We start from the raw sequence: 16,529 nt of genomic DNA, 5'->3' as shown, positions 1-16,529 counted from the left end.
CTACAGGTGGGAGCCTCGCTTGTTTGTGCTGGGTGGGAGAGTCCCCTCCTTGCCCTTTTCCCTTTCCAGTCTTGCCTCAGCAGTATTTTGGTGTTTAACTTGGAGGTAGCACGCAAGCTGGGATAGAGCCTGGGCATTCCATAACCGTTCTTCCCTCCATCTGCTTCCAGCTTTGCTATGACTACAAGTTTGATTTTGAAGATGACCAGCACAAGATTCCATGTCACTGTGGAGCTGTAAACTGCCGAAAGTGGATGAACTAGAATGCATTCCTTGCTGTCTTTGAGGGCTGCTTGTCCCTAGGAAGAAGTGATTCACAGTTGGATTTTGTCGATGGAAAATTGTTGCCTTTTTGAAGGGGAAAAGAAAAAACACAGAAAATCACTTCTGGAAGTACAGCTTTCTACTTGTGTGCTTAACAAGAAAGAAGAGCCCAACCACCCAGCAAGCACAGAAGCAGCCGGCAAAACGCGAAGCCAACTTTCCAGCCACGGGGAGGTGAGACTGAGTTAACAGAATGGTCCAGCACTTTTGTTTTTGAGCTCACTAAGGAGAAACTGATGAACTTGGGCAAAGAACCGAGGGCTGACCTGCGGGACTGCAGGTGGGCATCTATGAATGTAAGACTGAAATCACCAGCGAAAGGGAGAAGTCCAAAGTGCTGGCCACAGCCTTATTTGATAAAGGGGCAGGCCCTCTGATTAAAGAAAAATTTTAAATAAAAGTAGACACCACTGAACAAGGAATGTACTGAAACGACTTCCTTAGGGATAGAGCTAAGGGAAAAAAATAACTTGCACTAAAATACATTTAAATACTTGATTCCATGAGTCAGTTTATTGTAGTTTTTGATTTCTGTAAAATAAGAGAACCTTTTTGTATTTATTATTGAATAAGTGAATGAAGCTATTTTTAAAAAGAAAGTTAGAAGAAAGCCAAGCTGCTGCTGTTACCTGCAGAACTAACACACCCTGTTACGTTGTTCCTTTGTACACACCTGTAAATAGTTTGAGAAGAAAAAGGAAAAAAAAAGAAAAAAAAGGAAAAAAAATACATTATAAAACCTAGTTCTTGACCAAATGCTACCAGACGCTGCGGCAGTTGGGTGCTGATAACACGCCGTCAATAGGGATGTTACAATATGATCTCCCGGAGGCGCGCGACGGGATAACCAAAATCTCCGTTTAAAACGTGAGGGGTTTTTATGTTTCAAGCAGTCTCAGCTGGGGTCTCGGAGACCTTTTTTTAAGTCGACCTTAAAGCCTGGTAAGGGCGTGTGTACAGTAAACCCGGGGCTTTTGTAGATGGTTGGGGACTTTAGATTAATTTTATTTGTATTATATTGTTGCATCCCTATTTCTTAAGTCAGGTTTTTTTTGTGCTTACAATTTGTGATAACTGTGAATAACTGCTAAAACCACCCAAAAGAGAGGCTGGACTTTGGTTTCTTTTCCTTCAGCAAAAGTAGTCAAGATCAGGGGGGACTGTTCAGCCTACCTTAAATCACGGGAACGGCTTAGAATCATGTAGTCGGAGCTTAACTCCGACCCGCCGACAGCCTTCTTAAAAGGAAAACGAGGACAAAACCTGCGATGTAACGTGCTTGCAGCTGCAGGACTCTGGCAATAGGGGTTTGGAAACTGTAATTTAAAGATGTGTTTGTATGGATTGGTTTTTGTTTACATTTCTTTCAAAAAAAAAACAAGGAAAAAACCCACAAAAAAAAATGAAACACATTGTTTTGTGTTTGCTTGTAGAAATTAATCAGCATTTGGAACCAGGTTAGCTTCTTATTTTGTACTTCAGATTCTGGTACTGACACTTCACAGCCTAAATAAATAGAGAAAGAAGAAAATGAAGTTCTTTTTTTTGTGTGTGCACAATGAAAGTGGACTGTAAACTGTTGGTATATTCAGTCATACAGTTCTGACCTTGTAATGTATATGGCATGATGTATTTTTATCTTACAGAATAAATCAATTGTATATATTTTTCTCTTGATAAATAGCTGTATGAAATTGTTTCTTGAATATTTTTCTTCTCTTGTACAATATTCCAACATCCTACCAGTATTTGTCCTACAGTTTTTTTCTGTTCTGTATAATAGTATCTAATGTTGGCAAAAAAAAACCACACGAAAAAACAACTCCAAAAAAAAACCAACAGAATTTTTTGAAGCATACAGAGTGTTATGGGTTTTGGAATTTGTGGAAACAGATTTAGAAGATCAGCATTTACAAATAAAAATATTTTACATCTATAAGGTACATCCTCCTGGTTTCCTTCTGAACGGTCTCCTCTCCAGTTCTGTCGGGATTTCAGCGCATTCAGCACTCGCCGTCCCCCTGGCTGTAGCACAACCCACATTCTGCTGCCACCTCCTGAGCATTCCCAGCCGCCATTCCCACTGCTCGGGTCTTTCCCAGAAAATCAGCCAGAGATGCAGCAAGAAAAAGAGTAAATGGGTGTCCTGCTGCTGCTGGTTTGGGCTGGGGTGGAGTTGGTTTCCTCCACAGTAGCTCATGCAAGCTGTGGGTTGGACTGGGGCTGGAAACAGCGCTGACAGCTGGTGGGAGCCTACAAGAAAGCTGGAGAGGGACTTTACAACGGGACAAGGGGAATGGCTTTAAACTGACAGGGGACATTTAGAATAGATATTACGAAGTTCTTCCCTGTGAGGGTGGCTGCCCCATCCCTGGCAGTGTTCAAGGCCAGGTTCGATGAGGTTTTGAGCAACCTGCTCTAGTGGAAGGTGTCACTGCTCGTGGCAGGTGGTTGGAACTGGAGGAGCTTTAAGGTCCTTTCCAATCCAAACCATTCTATGATTCTATGGCAAGTGTTTTCCTTTCATGCTTCGTATCCAGCCCAATTCCCGAGAGTCACCCATGAGCAATCAGTCACTTAACTCTGAGGAGAAAATTGAATTTCCACCTCAGCCCAGGCAGGGCCCAGCTGTGAGCAGGGAACTGACATGGGCCTGGGTGTACACAGAATAGATTGATAACCCCCTCTTGTGCACATCCTGTGTGCGATGACCTGGCTGTGCAGCTGCAGCACTGAACAGACACAGCTGTGGCCAAAACCCACTCACTGCAGAAACTACCATCATCCAAACCACCATCATCGCCTCAGTCTGCTCCTGGGAACTGGTACCCCAGGGCACAGCAGCAGCTGGGAGGGCTCAGCCCAGCCCCACAGTGTCTGGCTGCAGCATTTGCAGTGCTGCAAACATGGGTAGTGCCAATTTTCAAACAATCAAGGTGTGTTATACAGATAGGAATGAGATGGATAGGATATTTATCTGTTCATCTGCAGCTAAGTTCACCTATTCTACATTTGTGTCTGTTGCTGCATGCTTCAAGACCACATGTACTGAGCCAATTTTGACAGCCTCCAACACAACAGTCTCCAACTTCCCTCGCCAGGACCAAAAGTTCCAGTCAAAAATTCTCAGTGGCAACAGACTCAGGCCATAAACAAAGCCAAAGCTGCTGCTCTGCCTCTCTGAGGAGGTGTTTGGCTGTTCACTTTCCATCATTTTTTAAGAGACAACATAAAGGCCACACTAAACAAGGCAGAGCAAGGCTGCTGCCCAAACAGTCTGACAACCAAAACCCATGTCACAGCCTGCAGAGGCTGGCACAGCTGGGAGCAGCCCTCCCAGCACCAGTGACTGCCTCACACTGACTTGTGGAAGCAGCCAGGGTTAATCAGGTGTTTACGAAGCTGCAGCCCATCCTTTCACCACCACCAAGGGCTGGAATCGACTCCAGGCAGAGCAACCACCCCAGGCATAGCCTGAGGAAGCAGGTACTGGTTAATGACAGGAAGCACAGCCCTGCTCCTGAGTTGTCAGCACACTGTGCCACCTGGTTTTACACTGCCTTGGAAGTGCTGAACTGGAGGCTACTGTGAGCCAACACCCAAAAAGTCCATTCCAGCCCCACACTGCCCTGCAACAGCAACTTGGGAACTGAAGACTCTGGGTGCCCCTCCAAGGGCCACCGGACCCAGCCAGGCACAGCACAAGGCCCCAGATGAGGCACAGCTGCTGGAAGGGGCCAGGGTTGTTTAAGAGACTCGTGGTAGGAAAGAACTCGACTGGTGTCTAACCAAACTATTCCCACTGCAATGCTTTATGTGGAAGAACCTCCACTTCAGCCTGTTGTTCTAGTTTACCACTAAACCCAGCTTACCTGGTTCCTCCCTGCTTCCAGCATTGATGGCCCAGTGCGGTGGCAGGAGGGACGGCTCCTACCTGCTCTCCTCACAGGTGACAGCCCTGGCAGGAGCTGAAGGACCAAGCACCATCTGCCACATGAGAATCACACCTCTCTGCAGGAAGACGTGGCTCTGTAATCGCTCCAACATTACCACTGCTTGCCTCATGCTGCCCAAACCATCAGGAACCAGATGCTGGAGTAGCTGTGCAGATGAAAAGTGCTTCTGCTGCTCAAGCGAAAGGGGGAGGCTCTCATGGCGCTGGCAATGGCTGAACACCAGGATGGCTTCTAGGGAAGGCAGCTCAGTGTGGCAGGATAAACCAGGACAATGGCGCTAGGAAAAAATTTGCTGGGTAAGAACAGCTCTTCCCTCCTGCAGCAGCTTCCAGGCACTGAGGGAGCACCCGGGGCTGAGGCAGGAAGTCAACCAAAGGTAAGGAGTGAAATAAATGAACTGGGGAAGGGAAAGAGGGAAGCAGAGAGAAAGAAAAACAAGGAGATAAATCATCATCAAAGCTTCCCAGATGGGAGAGAGGGAGAAGGAGCCAGCTGAGAAGAAAAGAGAGTGAAAACATCAGTCTCTTAAATCGGTGCTTTCTACAGAGAGTAAGGCCATACAGCTTAATAAAAAAATGATGCTTTATTTTAAATGCAGCTACTGTCATGAGTCATCAAAATAGGCTTTGTAATAGTTACTTTGTTTTAAATACGAGGTGACGAATGACAGCTACGGGTTTCAACTACATGAAATGTCCTAAAACTGCAAATAAAGGGAACTAAATTTAAATATTACAAATGACAATTATCAGAAGATAAAAGGGAAGAAAAACATTTTCCAGACAAAGCAAAATAATTTGGCCAGTAAAACCATCCTAAAAACGTGAATTAATGAGATACTGCACGTGAAACACTCCTTTCTGTCATTGGCATTTAAAAGCTCCACAAAGCTAAAATCTCACCATTTAAATGACACTGCTCTAATAATTTCTCTTACTGGATAACAGTTCAATAATCCAGGATAATCCAAGGAACCGCTGATAAATTGCACTTCTACGTGGTGCTCTGCTGCTGCCTCTGCTGCTGCTCCAGCTGCCAGGGACCATCCACCTTCTGCACACTGCTCTTCGCAGCAGAGTGTTCCTATGGGGCCGCCGCAGCGGCTGCGCCGGGTGCAGCTTCTCCTCACAAAGCCCTCCAGAATGGCTGAGCATCACTGCCGAAGGGGAACCGGGGTCTTGGCGTAACGCTTCCCAACCGCATCCTCGCTGCCTCAGCTCTCAAAGTGCCACTGCTGCGGAAGGGACCCATCACAGATGGCCATAGTCACGTACCCTTTGTGGCTAAGTGGATCTACCACCTTCATGCACTGCCCCACGGAGACCTGGTAGAGGCGGTTGTTTTTCTAGAGGAGACAGGCAGACAGATGGGATTTAGTTATTAAAACTTCTGTTCTACTCATCATTGAACTGAAGCTGGAAGGGATGCTTAGTGGGAGGGAGTGCTCCTTCCTGACAGATGAGCCTTTCTGCAGCCTCCCTGACATACCCCATAACCACCCCAGTAGTGCCCATGGGCAGCAACCTCCTGCTCTCCTGCATGGAGGGAGCTGATACGCAAGAGAGTCACATGCGGGTTAACATCAGTATTTACGGACACAAGCAAATGTCCAATGAAGAAGAAGAACATAGCAAGGATATCACAGCACTCCAGAATACCTCTAACTCTGGGTCCTGCGCTGTAACTGGCAGTGCACAGCTGGCCGTTCTCTGCCAAGGAGTCACACACACCTAACAGTTACCTGCATTGAATTTCTATAGCCAGTCTTGTCTGCTAGCTCAAGCTGATGCACCCTGAGTAATCTCTTACCAGCAGCACTCTTTCAGCTCACCACTGCCACCACCATCTGTAGCTGTGGCACTGCTGGGGCAAGCATCAGACACACACCATGAACCCTGCGCTCATGCAATACCTGCCTCTCTATGTCCAAACCATCCTGGACTGCAACAGCCTTCTTTATTTGACTCCACGTAGGAACACATGCCGCCAGTGAGCAGCAAGGTATGAACCCAAGAGAGTTTATGCAGAGCTGGCCTGGAAGTGCAACAGGCAGTTTGGGCAGTGCCCTTCTCTTTGCTCAGGAATGTCTGTACTACACTCACTGCTACGCTGATGGCACATGGGGAACAACCTCTGAGTTAAAACCTAGGAGCCAAATTTCATGCATATGCAGCACCAGCTCTAAATGATTAAACTAATAAGATGCAATTATAGGGCAGAAGCAACTGCAGGAAACCTCCTCTCTCAATCCTCCGCTCTGCCCTGTGCTTCTTCCAGCACGAAGCAGAAATCACCACAAGGACCCTCCTGCCTCCCAGTCCTGCAAACACGACACGACAAAGAGCTGTGGGGTAGATTTTGGTGTCTCTGGCACATCCCTGTGAGCCCCAGTGGGTGGCTGTGACAAGCAGAAAGAAGGCTAAATGGAGCTGCAGGCACATTCCCAAGTTACAAAGGGGCTGCATGACCCAGAGCTCAGCAGTCTTATGAGGAAATGCGGCCACCACAACACAGGCAGCTTTGGTACAGGCTGCTCAGACTGTGGGCTGGGTCCAGTACAGTACAATTGACTTGGTACATCTGAGGTTTAGTCATAATTAAACTTGAATCTGCTGTCCTGTTAGTGCTATTGTCATGAAGGGCCCAGAGCACAAGTCTGATGAGGAGCAGCTGAGGGAACTGGGGTGGGTTAGCCTGGAGCAAAGGAGGCTTAGGGGATCACTCTGTACAGCTACCTGAAAGGAGGATGGAGCAAGGAGGTGGATGGTCTCTTTCCCAAGTAACGAGAGACAGGACAAGAGGAAATGGCCTCAAGTTGCACTGTGGGAGGTTTAGATTTGATATTAGGAAAAATTTCTTCCCTGAAAGGGCTGTCAAGCACTTGAATGGGCTGCCCAGGGAAGGAGCTGAGTCACCATTTAAAAGATGCATACAAGTGGCACTCAGGGACATGGTTTAATGGTGGACTTGGCAGTGCTAGGTTAATGGTTGGACTCAATGATCTAAAAGGTCTTTTCTAATCTAAATGATTTTGTGATTCCATGACCAGTTAAAAGCAGTGTGCTCTGTGCCAGCCATACTCCACTTACCCCAAATGTCCACTGCTGCGAGCCACCGGACCCATGGCATTTCATGAGACGAGGTGGATCGGATGAGCGAGTTTCCGAAACGTCCAAGCAAAGGAGGTTATTTAAGATCAACTCATGATCCTCATTGTAAATCCAGACCTGAAAGAGGAAACAGGAATACATTTATGCCAATGTTTCAGGGCAGGTGCCTTGCATCTTTTGTTCAGCTACAAAGAAGGTGCTTTAGCATCTGCACGTCAGAGATGTGCCCTGCAATACTCAATACTCACTGCCTCTTTTCCAGCAACTGAAATGCAGCTGCAGTGCTCTATTGCCTTCCCAGCATCACACAGCGTTACCCCATGTATGGGTACTAAAAAGACCAACTATGATTCTGCCCTGTAACCATCATTGTTAAATTTCAGCAACCCCAAGTGCTCCCCTTGTGCAGGCAGCTAAACGGGATAATGTGACAGGAAGCAGTCAGCCGGCTGCCTAAACCTTGCTTTGGAGCAAGGAACATCTGAAGGCTTAGGGAGGCTGGACCATCAGCCTGGTCTGACTGCAGGAGCTGCTGCTCCTCCCTCAGTGCCCTCAGTCCTGCAAAGGCCTGGGCCAAGACCAGTGAGGTAGAGGACCTGGAGGTCTTGTAACCAACAGAAGATTCTGATCCCTGCGCCAGAAAGCAAAGAAACGCAGAACTTCAGTGTGTGCACCTCAAAATACCCCGGATTACACAGCAGCAGGGAAACGGAGAACAGAGCATCCAAAACTGTAGCTCTGCAGTGCAGGGAAGACACTGACACCAGCTGGCCAAACACCAAACAACTGAATGAATGCCCAGGGGGAGCCTGCATTCACACTGCACCTGGACGTCAAGCAAGCGCTCCCACTCTGCTGCCATTCCCAGACCCAACACTAGGATGGTGTGCACCAACAGCATCCCTGCTCATCTGCCTCCCTTGCCAGCACCAACTCCCTTCCCCGGGAATAAGAGGGAACCGAGCCCCTCACAACTGTACCAGAGGTACCTGTACCTATGGGCACGCTCAGTTGCTCTGGTGAAATCTTCCTGCAGCCCTGTTGTGATCTCACACAGCTCAGAGCTACAGTACCCATGCCCACTCCATGATTGTCAACCCCCACTAAATCCGCATGAGTTTCACACTGAGAGTGTAGAATATCAAATTCGAGGCAGAAAAGTGAAGCAAATAGACCAAGTTCTGATTTTTATTAGATTTTATCTGATGAAAGGAGGGAGCTGTGATTCAGGACATCGCCCCAGCTGGACTGCACAGCTGAGAAGCATACAGCCCATTAGGACAGTGACTGTTGTAACTCAGTGACGGCCTCCTCTGAGGAAGGGCAGGTATCACACTGAAATTTGCCCTAACCTCAGGCATTGTTGTGCCTTCTAACATACTTCTGTTTAAACCCTGTCATGAGAAAAAGCATGGCAAGAGTGAAGAGGAGGAGAGAATGGAGAAATAACAAGACTTCCCAGAAGTTTTATTATTAATTATTATTATTATTATTACTATTAAATGAAGTTCAGATTAGAGTAGCAATATGAAGTTGCAGATGTTAACAGAGTGAAGCATAAGGAAAGCAAAGCCACCCCATAGGGGTGTTTTGTTATGTAACTGCACGCTTTTGCATACTCCAAAATTTACTAACTGCTTTGCTGCTGACGAGTGGAAGGATGATGTTTAGCTCTTGTCATTGCTCGTGGCAGGCTCTAACAGCCCAGTGGATAGGACGGCAACACCTCCTGGCAGCCAATACACTATCAAAAGTCCATAATGGAAAAGGTGCCTGCCTAGGATTTATACGTCAGTTCTGAGGGATGTCTTGTTTTATCCTCCTATGTGTGCTCAACAATGAATGCCATTTTAAATATTAATTGTATTTAAAACAAAAAGGTAACAGATGAGGTGCAGATATTTTCTATCTGCATCCACTTCCTAACACCCGGGAGAGCATCCCTGTCAGATTTTGGTTCTGAAAATGGAATTATGCCCAGCTCCCACCACACAGAAAACCAGCACCTTTAACTGCTGGCCCCCACAGACACACAGTAGTGACTGATCTGCTCTACAGGCATAAGGAAAATCACTGTTTTCAATGGAGCCAAAGAAAAACACTGGGATGCAATTAGAATACAATGAATTGTTTCTGTTTTCAAATTACCTAAATAGCAGATGTTATGGAAAAACCTCTCTCCGTAATGAAATTGAAGAAGTGTTTGGTGTTAAATAAATTACTTAATTTGATAGATGCTGCAGGATTGGTCTCTTTCTAACAGCTCTCTTCTCCCTGCCTGTCAACATGGGCAGGCATCTGAGCACTACCACATCTGAAATGCTTTGCCTGGGAGAAGATCTCTAAGTGCTCTGGGGCCATGTAGGAACCTTGGCAGGGTCAGTCAGCAGCTGAACAGGCCACTGCACTCGGATACCGAAGGGGTCCTTTGGCACCTTTCCACCACCAACAGGGTAAGGTTTCCTTTTATCCTGCTGCCTAAGTCTCCCACCCATCAGTCGCTGCTGTCACCATTGGTCACAGGGGGCACAGAGGTCCCGCTTGTGCTTAAGTCACCCAGACCACAGCAACTTTCCCACAGCAGAAATGGGATGCACAGATCTGGGGTAAGCATCCTTATTGCTAGAACAAAGCCAGCGCAGGTACCCTTCCAGTCACCTCAGACAGATGTATAACATGTGATAGAGAAGGTTTCATGGCCAAAAATAAACAGGAGGAGATATAAACTCTGTTAGTATAAGTATTTTTTTATGCAGGTGTAGCTTAGGAAGAACTGGATTTTGAATTTAGGCCCTTCAAAATGCAGTTCAGACTATGTACACATTGAAGACTGAGGTTTCCTAGGGCTTCTAGTATCTTCAGGATTATCCTTCACCCCAACAGGACACAAACAGATCACCCAGCCTTCACCAGGACCGACTGATGACTTCATCATTAAGTTCCAACCTCCCTGCCCATGGCAGGGGGGCTGGAACTTGAGGATCTTAAGGTCCTTTCCAACCCGAACTATTCTATGATTCTATTAATCTCATCTACATACAAACAAGCAGGTAGGAACAGTTCGTCCTCATACACAGTTAATGAGGAGTTTCAGTGAGGACTGCAGCTCAACTCCTTGCAGTGTGACATTGCTGAAGACTGGATAGGGGAGATTTTTGCTCTCTCCTTTTACCAACATTTGGATTTCCTGACTGGTTTCAGGTTGCCACTGTTGATAAAGGAGGCATCACCTTCACTCCCTCCATAAACCAATATATCCCAGTGATCCCCCAGGATTGCTTTTTATCACAAAGAGATATGGGGCTGTGTTACTGAACTTCTTTTTTTATTTTTCCCTGGTGAAACATGGTATTATTCCTACAGTGAGATTACTTAATGCAAACAGGTAACAGCTCGCTGAACTACTTCAGAGGAAATTCAAGCGAGGAAAGGGCTCAAATGGTGCCTCATCATCCAGAATGGCGGTGCATATCACCATCTCCTCTGGAAAAACAGAGGTACCCATTAAAGAATTGAGTCCACTGTCAAAACAGACAACTGTGTTAAAACAAAACCTATCACCAACCAAGGGAAAAACAGTAAATCAAAGACTCGGTAGTAGGCAGAAAAGGGAAGCTCACTGTTCCTGGAGAATAAACATTTCAAATTACATGAAATAAAGCAGGAAGCATCAGCCTGCCCTTTGGCATTCAGAGTGCAGTGGAGTGCAGCAAAAGGCACGGCTGGCCAACTGGCAAAGCCGTGTGGATATACACCCCCATTTGGTCTGCAAATTACATTAGCACTAGAGGAATGCACTGAAAATTCTCAGTAAATACAAGACAGTAACTACTACTGAAACAGCCCTTTGTGTGAGAGAAAATCCCTGCCGTGAATCATGCCGACAGGAGAGGCATTCCAGTGCTTTCATCAGTTACAATCTGTTGCTTGGATTGGCACAACTGTATTGTTCTGTCAGACAGTTTCTAAAAGAGAAAAATTCAGCTTAAGAGCACAAAAAAGCTGCCTCAGCACTGCGGAAGAGATGTGCCTAGCAATCTGCATCATCCCAACTATTTACATATACTTCAGCTCTTGTTATTATGGATAACGATGACATCAAAGCACCAAGTGACTTGTGAAAACCATCAGAAACCACAAAGTTTGGTGGTCTGTAATCATTATTTTAAGCCATTGCTACCCTGAAAACTCAATGTCCTCCTGAAGGCTGTTGCAAAGCAGATACATGCTTCTGTGTCACAGTTTAGTGTGTTGATGATGTTTCACAACTGTTAGAGGGACCGAAGAATTGTTTTCCTTCAGTAGCTCATGGAAAAGCAACGAGCAGACTTACTTGGACGTCTTCACCCTCACTGTAGCCATGAGTTGTATCAGAAAAGCAAACAAACAGCCATGATCTAGAGGTCTGAAGAGAAAGATCTTGCAGAAGAACTGCGTGTGTGAGCACATCCTTCCAGACTGACTCTTGAACAGTCTGTGAAGCACATATTCTTATACTTATGAAGTGCTGAAAGCATGTTAGCAGAGCTTTTCTGGAATCCCCTGTTCAAATCAGTTACCTCTTAAAGGCCCAGAGCACAGATGCCCTTGCTTAGACACTCCAGTACCATCCCCAGCGGGAACGGCAAGTCACATTTTTAAAACTCAATATATTGCTAAGGAAGAGAAAGGTTAAATTATTGAATGGAAGTGAACGTAGAGAGGAGAGGTTATAACAACACAGAAAGTAAAGTTTAAGGGTCAACCTAGTGTATTTGAAAACAAACAGTTGAAAAAACCCACATTATTTAGTGGACTTGAAGAAATGTTTCTGACAAGGAACTTGGCTTTAACATTTAGATCGAGGGAAGGCAGGCACACACTAGCTACATGACAAACCCAATCTTTTTTTAGCTGTTAGATCACAAACACTCCCACTAGTTAGTCCTGTGTTCGCCACTGTGCTTCATTCCAAAACCTTCCTTTTCAGTGTTCGTTAATGTTTCTCTTCCAAGCCTGTCAGTAACTACTTTTCCTCCTCCTCCTTTAGAGCAGTATCTACCCCAAGGCCTGCTTCAGAACCTTTGTCTCCTAATCACCACCTGATTAACCCTGGCATGGCGGCGTTGGGCAGAAGCTACACCACAACTTGTTACTTCCACTTTTCAGACATCTTCAGTCTTCCATGATGATCCTTCAATATGCTTAAGTATTTTCAATCATCCTTCAACACCAAAGCTTTTCTCACACGCACCAAGCTGTGCGCAGTCTTACTTTGGTTTCCAGAAAGAGGTCAGACACACGACTGAAGCTCAGGAGAGTGTTTCCTTTGGCAACAGTGGCAATTTCTTCACGTGACCGCTCTTCCAACTACAAAGCTGCTCATTCCATGTTAGTCTTCTGCTTGCAAAGTTCACAATCAATTTTTCTCCTTCTTGAGTTATGTTAGATGTCTCTGCACTGACCTTCGTTCTATAAGACATTCTATGTCACCTCCTCTACTTGTGTTATTTCTAACTACAAAATCTTCATCACCTATTCCTAAATGTGTTCAGTCACCAGTATTAGCCCCATATTATTTTTCAGAAGAAAATGTCCTGGTTTTCATTCTAATTTAAGGATGAACATTTAAAAAGTATTTTCTAGATGCACTACCTTTGTGAGAACCATTTACCTAATTACTGATTCCCCAATTCCTATAGCAAAAAGACAAACTGAACGTCACTGTCATGTCAAGTCCTAGAAAATAGGATAGTTTGATGTGCTTGGGTAATTTTTAACTTTACTTAATGATGATCATCTAAGTCAACTTCAACTGAAAGTGTTACCCACAATGGTGATGCAACACAGTTATATAACAGCTGTTACTTCTTTTAAGTCGAGAAGTGAGAATTTGAAATCTCTTAGCAGCCATGAGGGCTATAGAAAACATAGCAAACATTAACTGGAGGCAAAACAGATCTGCTTGTGAGGCCAATCGCATGACTTCTGTGAGCCTGGTTTCCTCATACACCCACCTCTCAGCATCAGCTCCCACATGCATGAACCATCTATATTGCACAAAGGGTTGTTTTCCAGTTAAGAGATTACGCAGAAGATTATTTTCCAACCAAAAGAACTGCAATCAACGAGTTTTAGGAGAGCCCCATTTTGTCTTCCCAGTTCTTCGCAGTTTTCCCAGGTAGACTGCACCTTGCTCCTTCAATATGCATTTTTCAAGGGAGGGTGTTACCTATTCCAGAGCAAAAGCAGCTTGGAAAGAGATAAGCAGTGATAACTTACTCCTCTACCTCAGAGAAATTCACTGTCATCAAATGAAATCGGGCCCAAGTGACATGAAATTCTTTTCACAGAAAGCTGCCCCAGGATGCCAAAAGCTTACAGGAGGTCAAAATACAACCACACACTCCTGAAAAGGCAAAATTCTACAGAAATGCCATCTCTGACTCAGCAAAAAACGTTAAACGGTCACAAAAATACTGCTCACAAAGCACAGATTGTCATCTTCCAGAGTAACTCTCCATGCTGTGTATTAAGCAACATACATTTAACTTGATGCTAGCGGCCATAAGAGAAGGGGTTAGGTAGGTACTTGCATTTCACCAGACCCAACACAAGCTTTCTTATTAGGACAAAGGCATAAAATGGATGGTTCTAGTGCAAAAATCAGCTGAAAATGCCAGTGGGTTGAGTGTTACCACAAACAACAGATAAAAGCCTTCAATACTCAGAAAGTTTCTTGTTATTTTTCTAAACTGAAGCTGTTAAATAAGTGTTGTCTTTCTCTACATTGTTCCCATGTAACTGTAGCAAGACTGTTCAAGAGGATATGAAAGCAAGCTGGCTGAATGCACCCTTGGGATTTATTAGGAGAACAAAGTAAGCCTAGTGGCAGAAAACCATAATGTTGGATAACATACTTGGTTGGAGAACAAAACTGCTGTGAAAGAAGATAGTACAGCCAGAGGTTTTTTTTATGTGAACTAATTGCTTAATTTACCACTAATAAACTAGAGTCATGCTAAAGAAGCCAAAGATCAACAATCAGAGCACTAAGTTGTCTTTCCCAATACCAAAAGGCTAACTGAAGTTTCTGTTTCCAGGAGGAAAAAAAAACAGAAAAAGGTTTTGATAAGGAAAAACAACAGACTTTCTCCTCCAGCCATGTGCAGTTCACTATTAAAATATGGCAGGGAAACAGTAAAGGAGGGAATAGTAACTGTGAGAACCCATCTGTTCTTACTGCGGACATCACCCATAGGCAGTCATTTTTGCTCTCTCATTCACAGACTGAATGGCTCAGAAAGCAGCACAGCACCTTTGGCACTGCAAATGTACAGTCACTCGTGCTAATCAGTTACTATTACATCTACACAGTCTGTACATTCACAAGACTTGCTGTCTTTTTTACAGCTAATGGAAGAGATGGAAAACTTTCATTACCTTCTAACTTAAATTCATCCACCTTTAACACAAGGATCTATAATTTGGTCATAACAACGATTGCTCAGTATTTCAAAGGCAAAGCACAGGGACATATTGCTTCATCCTGCTTAAGTGACAGTTGGAGACCATGTGTCTTAGTGCCAATCACACTTACCCAGACACTGGCTAACACCCCTCATTGCCATCTCCTTCTGTCACATTCAGCTGGTGAGGCCACATATAGGAGGGCAGAAAGTCCCATGAGTTGATAAAGCACACAACTTTTTGTCTGGGACTACCATAAAGCATCCTGCTTCTCCTGCTGCACTTTCCATACCCTGAAAACTATTGCCCATTTCATAAAGTATCTAATTAGTCCAGCACAACCCACCTTTGGTAAAGCTATGCTGTATTACATCCCACGCTCCATTTATTTTATGTCTTTGATTACTTTTCTCTTTAGATGTGATATGATTTTTAAACCTGGGACCCATAGGCTCCTAAATCTTAACATTCTCAATATAGTTCTTAGCTAGGTAAAAGTCTTTATGGCTTTAGGTGAAGATCTCTCTACCCTGGAGACTGTTTATCCAACTCCCGAACTCCCGTTGCCTGAAGAATAGAGGTGGAATACCAAAGGCTTTATGTAGTAACACAAAAACTCTCATTAGAATTTTTACATCCATTCCCAATTAATCCCCAGATCAGCAATCCACCAGAAGCCAAAGAATTTTCTAAATCCCTTAGATTTCCTTCTATTTAATGATGATAACAAATCATTAATTCACCCCAAGCTACAGCCAATCCAGCAGCAGAGGACTGGCTGTACAATACACAAAGAACAGCAAGCCAGGAAAAGGCTGCCTTGAATTCCAGTATGAGGAACTGACGGAAGGAGTTTCTACAAATTCTGAAGTGTTAATCAGTGGATTATGATCCTGTCAGAAGCCACTTAAGGACAGTCTCAGCCACATACTGAGATTCATGCTATAAAGAGATTATAATATCCAACACTCACTAGGGTACAGAAGAGCAAGCTCCACATACTCCTTGGCCAGCCTTGCTCTGACATTAGTCTGCCTGCTGGTAAGATGTTGTACTAAGGCATTTTGTCAACAGGAAAACTTATTAGCAACTTTTAAGACGTGAATCACTATTCAGTACAATTAGGAATCTCATACCTGGTTTTGATCGTTGTAGTCACATTCCCGAACCACTACCAGGCCTCCTTTCTGACTTGGGTGGCCCTGCGCGACCAGGCATTTGTTCGTTTGAAGGTGATACAGCTATGAAGGGAGAACAGTTTGATGGATGCAGTAAACAAATAATGTCACATACCAAAAGGAGCATATGGTAATGCTTTGGAAGCCCTACAAGTTAGTGTGCTCACAAAAAATCCCCCCCAAAAACCAAAACCAACTCATGATTACATAAAGATTTTTCTCTCTACGGTACAAGTGCTCAGCACATGCTGGCCATGCTCTTGACAAATTTCTTTCCCCTCTTCACTCTCTATGAAAGTCACAGGTACCAAATACTCATTAGCTGAGGAATATCAACTGTACTGTATAAGCTACATTTTACTATGGTTTAGTTTCAATAGAAGTCTCCTCCTAAGGCCTCTCTTCACGAAACACTACCACCTCTTTGAGAAAGGAGAAGGAATTACCTCAATACAAACTACAAAGTGCACAGGAGTGCGTTTGACAGTCAATGGGTGTGCGTATGCGTGGGA

The 16,529-nt window shown here is 44.7% G+C and overlaps 2 protein-coding genes across 24 annotated transcripts in view; one reads left to right on the top strand and one right to left on the bottom strand.

Annotated features, from left to right (window-relative positions):
• The window catches only part of KMT2C (lysine methyltransferase 2C), a 194,248-nt gene extending 192,533 nt beyond the window's left edge, over positions 1-1,715 (top strand). For all 18 annotated transcript variants that reach the window (XM_061348809.1, XM_061348908.1, XM_061348828.1 and 15 more), the window contains one exon: positions 171-1,715. In XM_061348809.1, coding sequence (XP_061204793.1) covers positions 171-263 — 93 coding nt within the window. In that variant the 3' untranslated portion in view covers positions 264-1,715. The remainder of the gene's footprint in view (positions 1-170) is intronic.
• A 3,129-nt stretch (positions 1,716-4,844) lies between these two features.
• The window catches only part of GALNT11 (polypeptide N-acetylgalactosaminyltransferase 11), a 49,827-nt gene continuing 38,142 nt past the window's right edge, over positions 4,845-16,529 (bottom strand). For 5 of the 6 annotated variants that reach the window (XM_061348968.1, XM_061348988.1, XM_061348959.1 and 2 more), the window contains exons 10-12: positions 15,976-16,080; positions 7,370-7,507; positions 4,845-5,625 (exon numbers count right to left, since the gene is read on the bottom strand). In XM_061348968.1, coding sequence (XP_061204952.1) covers positions 5,494-5,625; positions 7,370-7,507; positions 15,976-16,080 — 375 coding nt within the window. In that variant the 3' untranslated portion in view covers positions 4,845-5,493. Of the gene's footprint in view, positions 5,626-7,369; positions 7,508-14,832; positions 15,407-15,975; positions 16,081-16,529 lie in introns of those variants that run through there. The other variant, XM_061349002.1, reaches the window with a different exon arrangement.

Source organism: Neopsephotus bourkii, unplaced genomic scaffold (assembly GCF_033783945.1).
Source record: "Neopsephotus bourkii isolate Nb327-2 ecotype Australia unplaced genomic scaffold, CSIRO-AGI_Nbou_v1 NB_53, whole genome shotgun sequence".
Taxonomy (NCBI): Eukaryota; Metazoa; Chordata; class Aves; order Psittaciformes; family Psittacidae; genus Neopsephotus; species Neopsephotus bourkii.
Note: the sequence above shows the minus strand (reverse complement) of the source record. Positions and strands in the feature narration are given on the sequence as shown.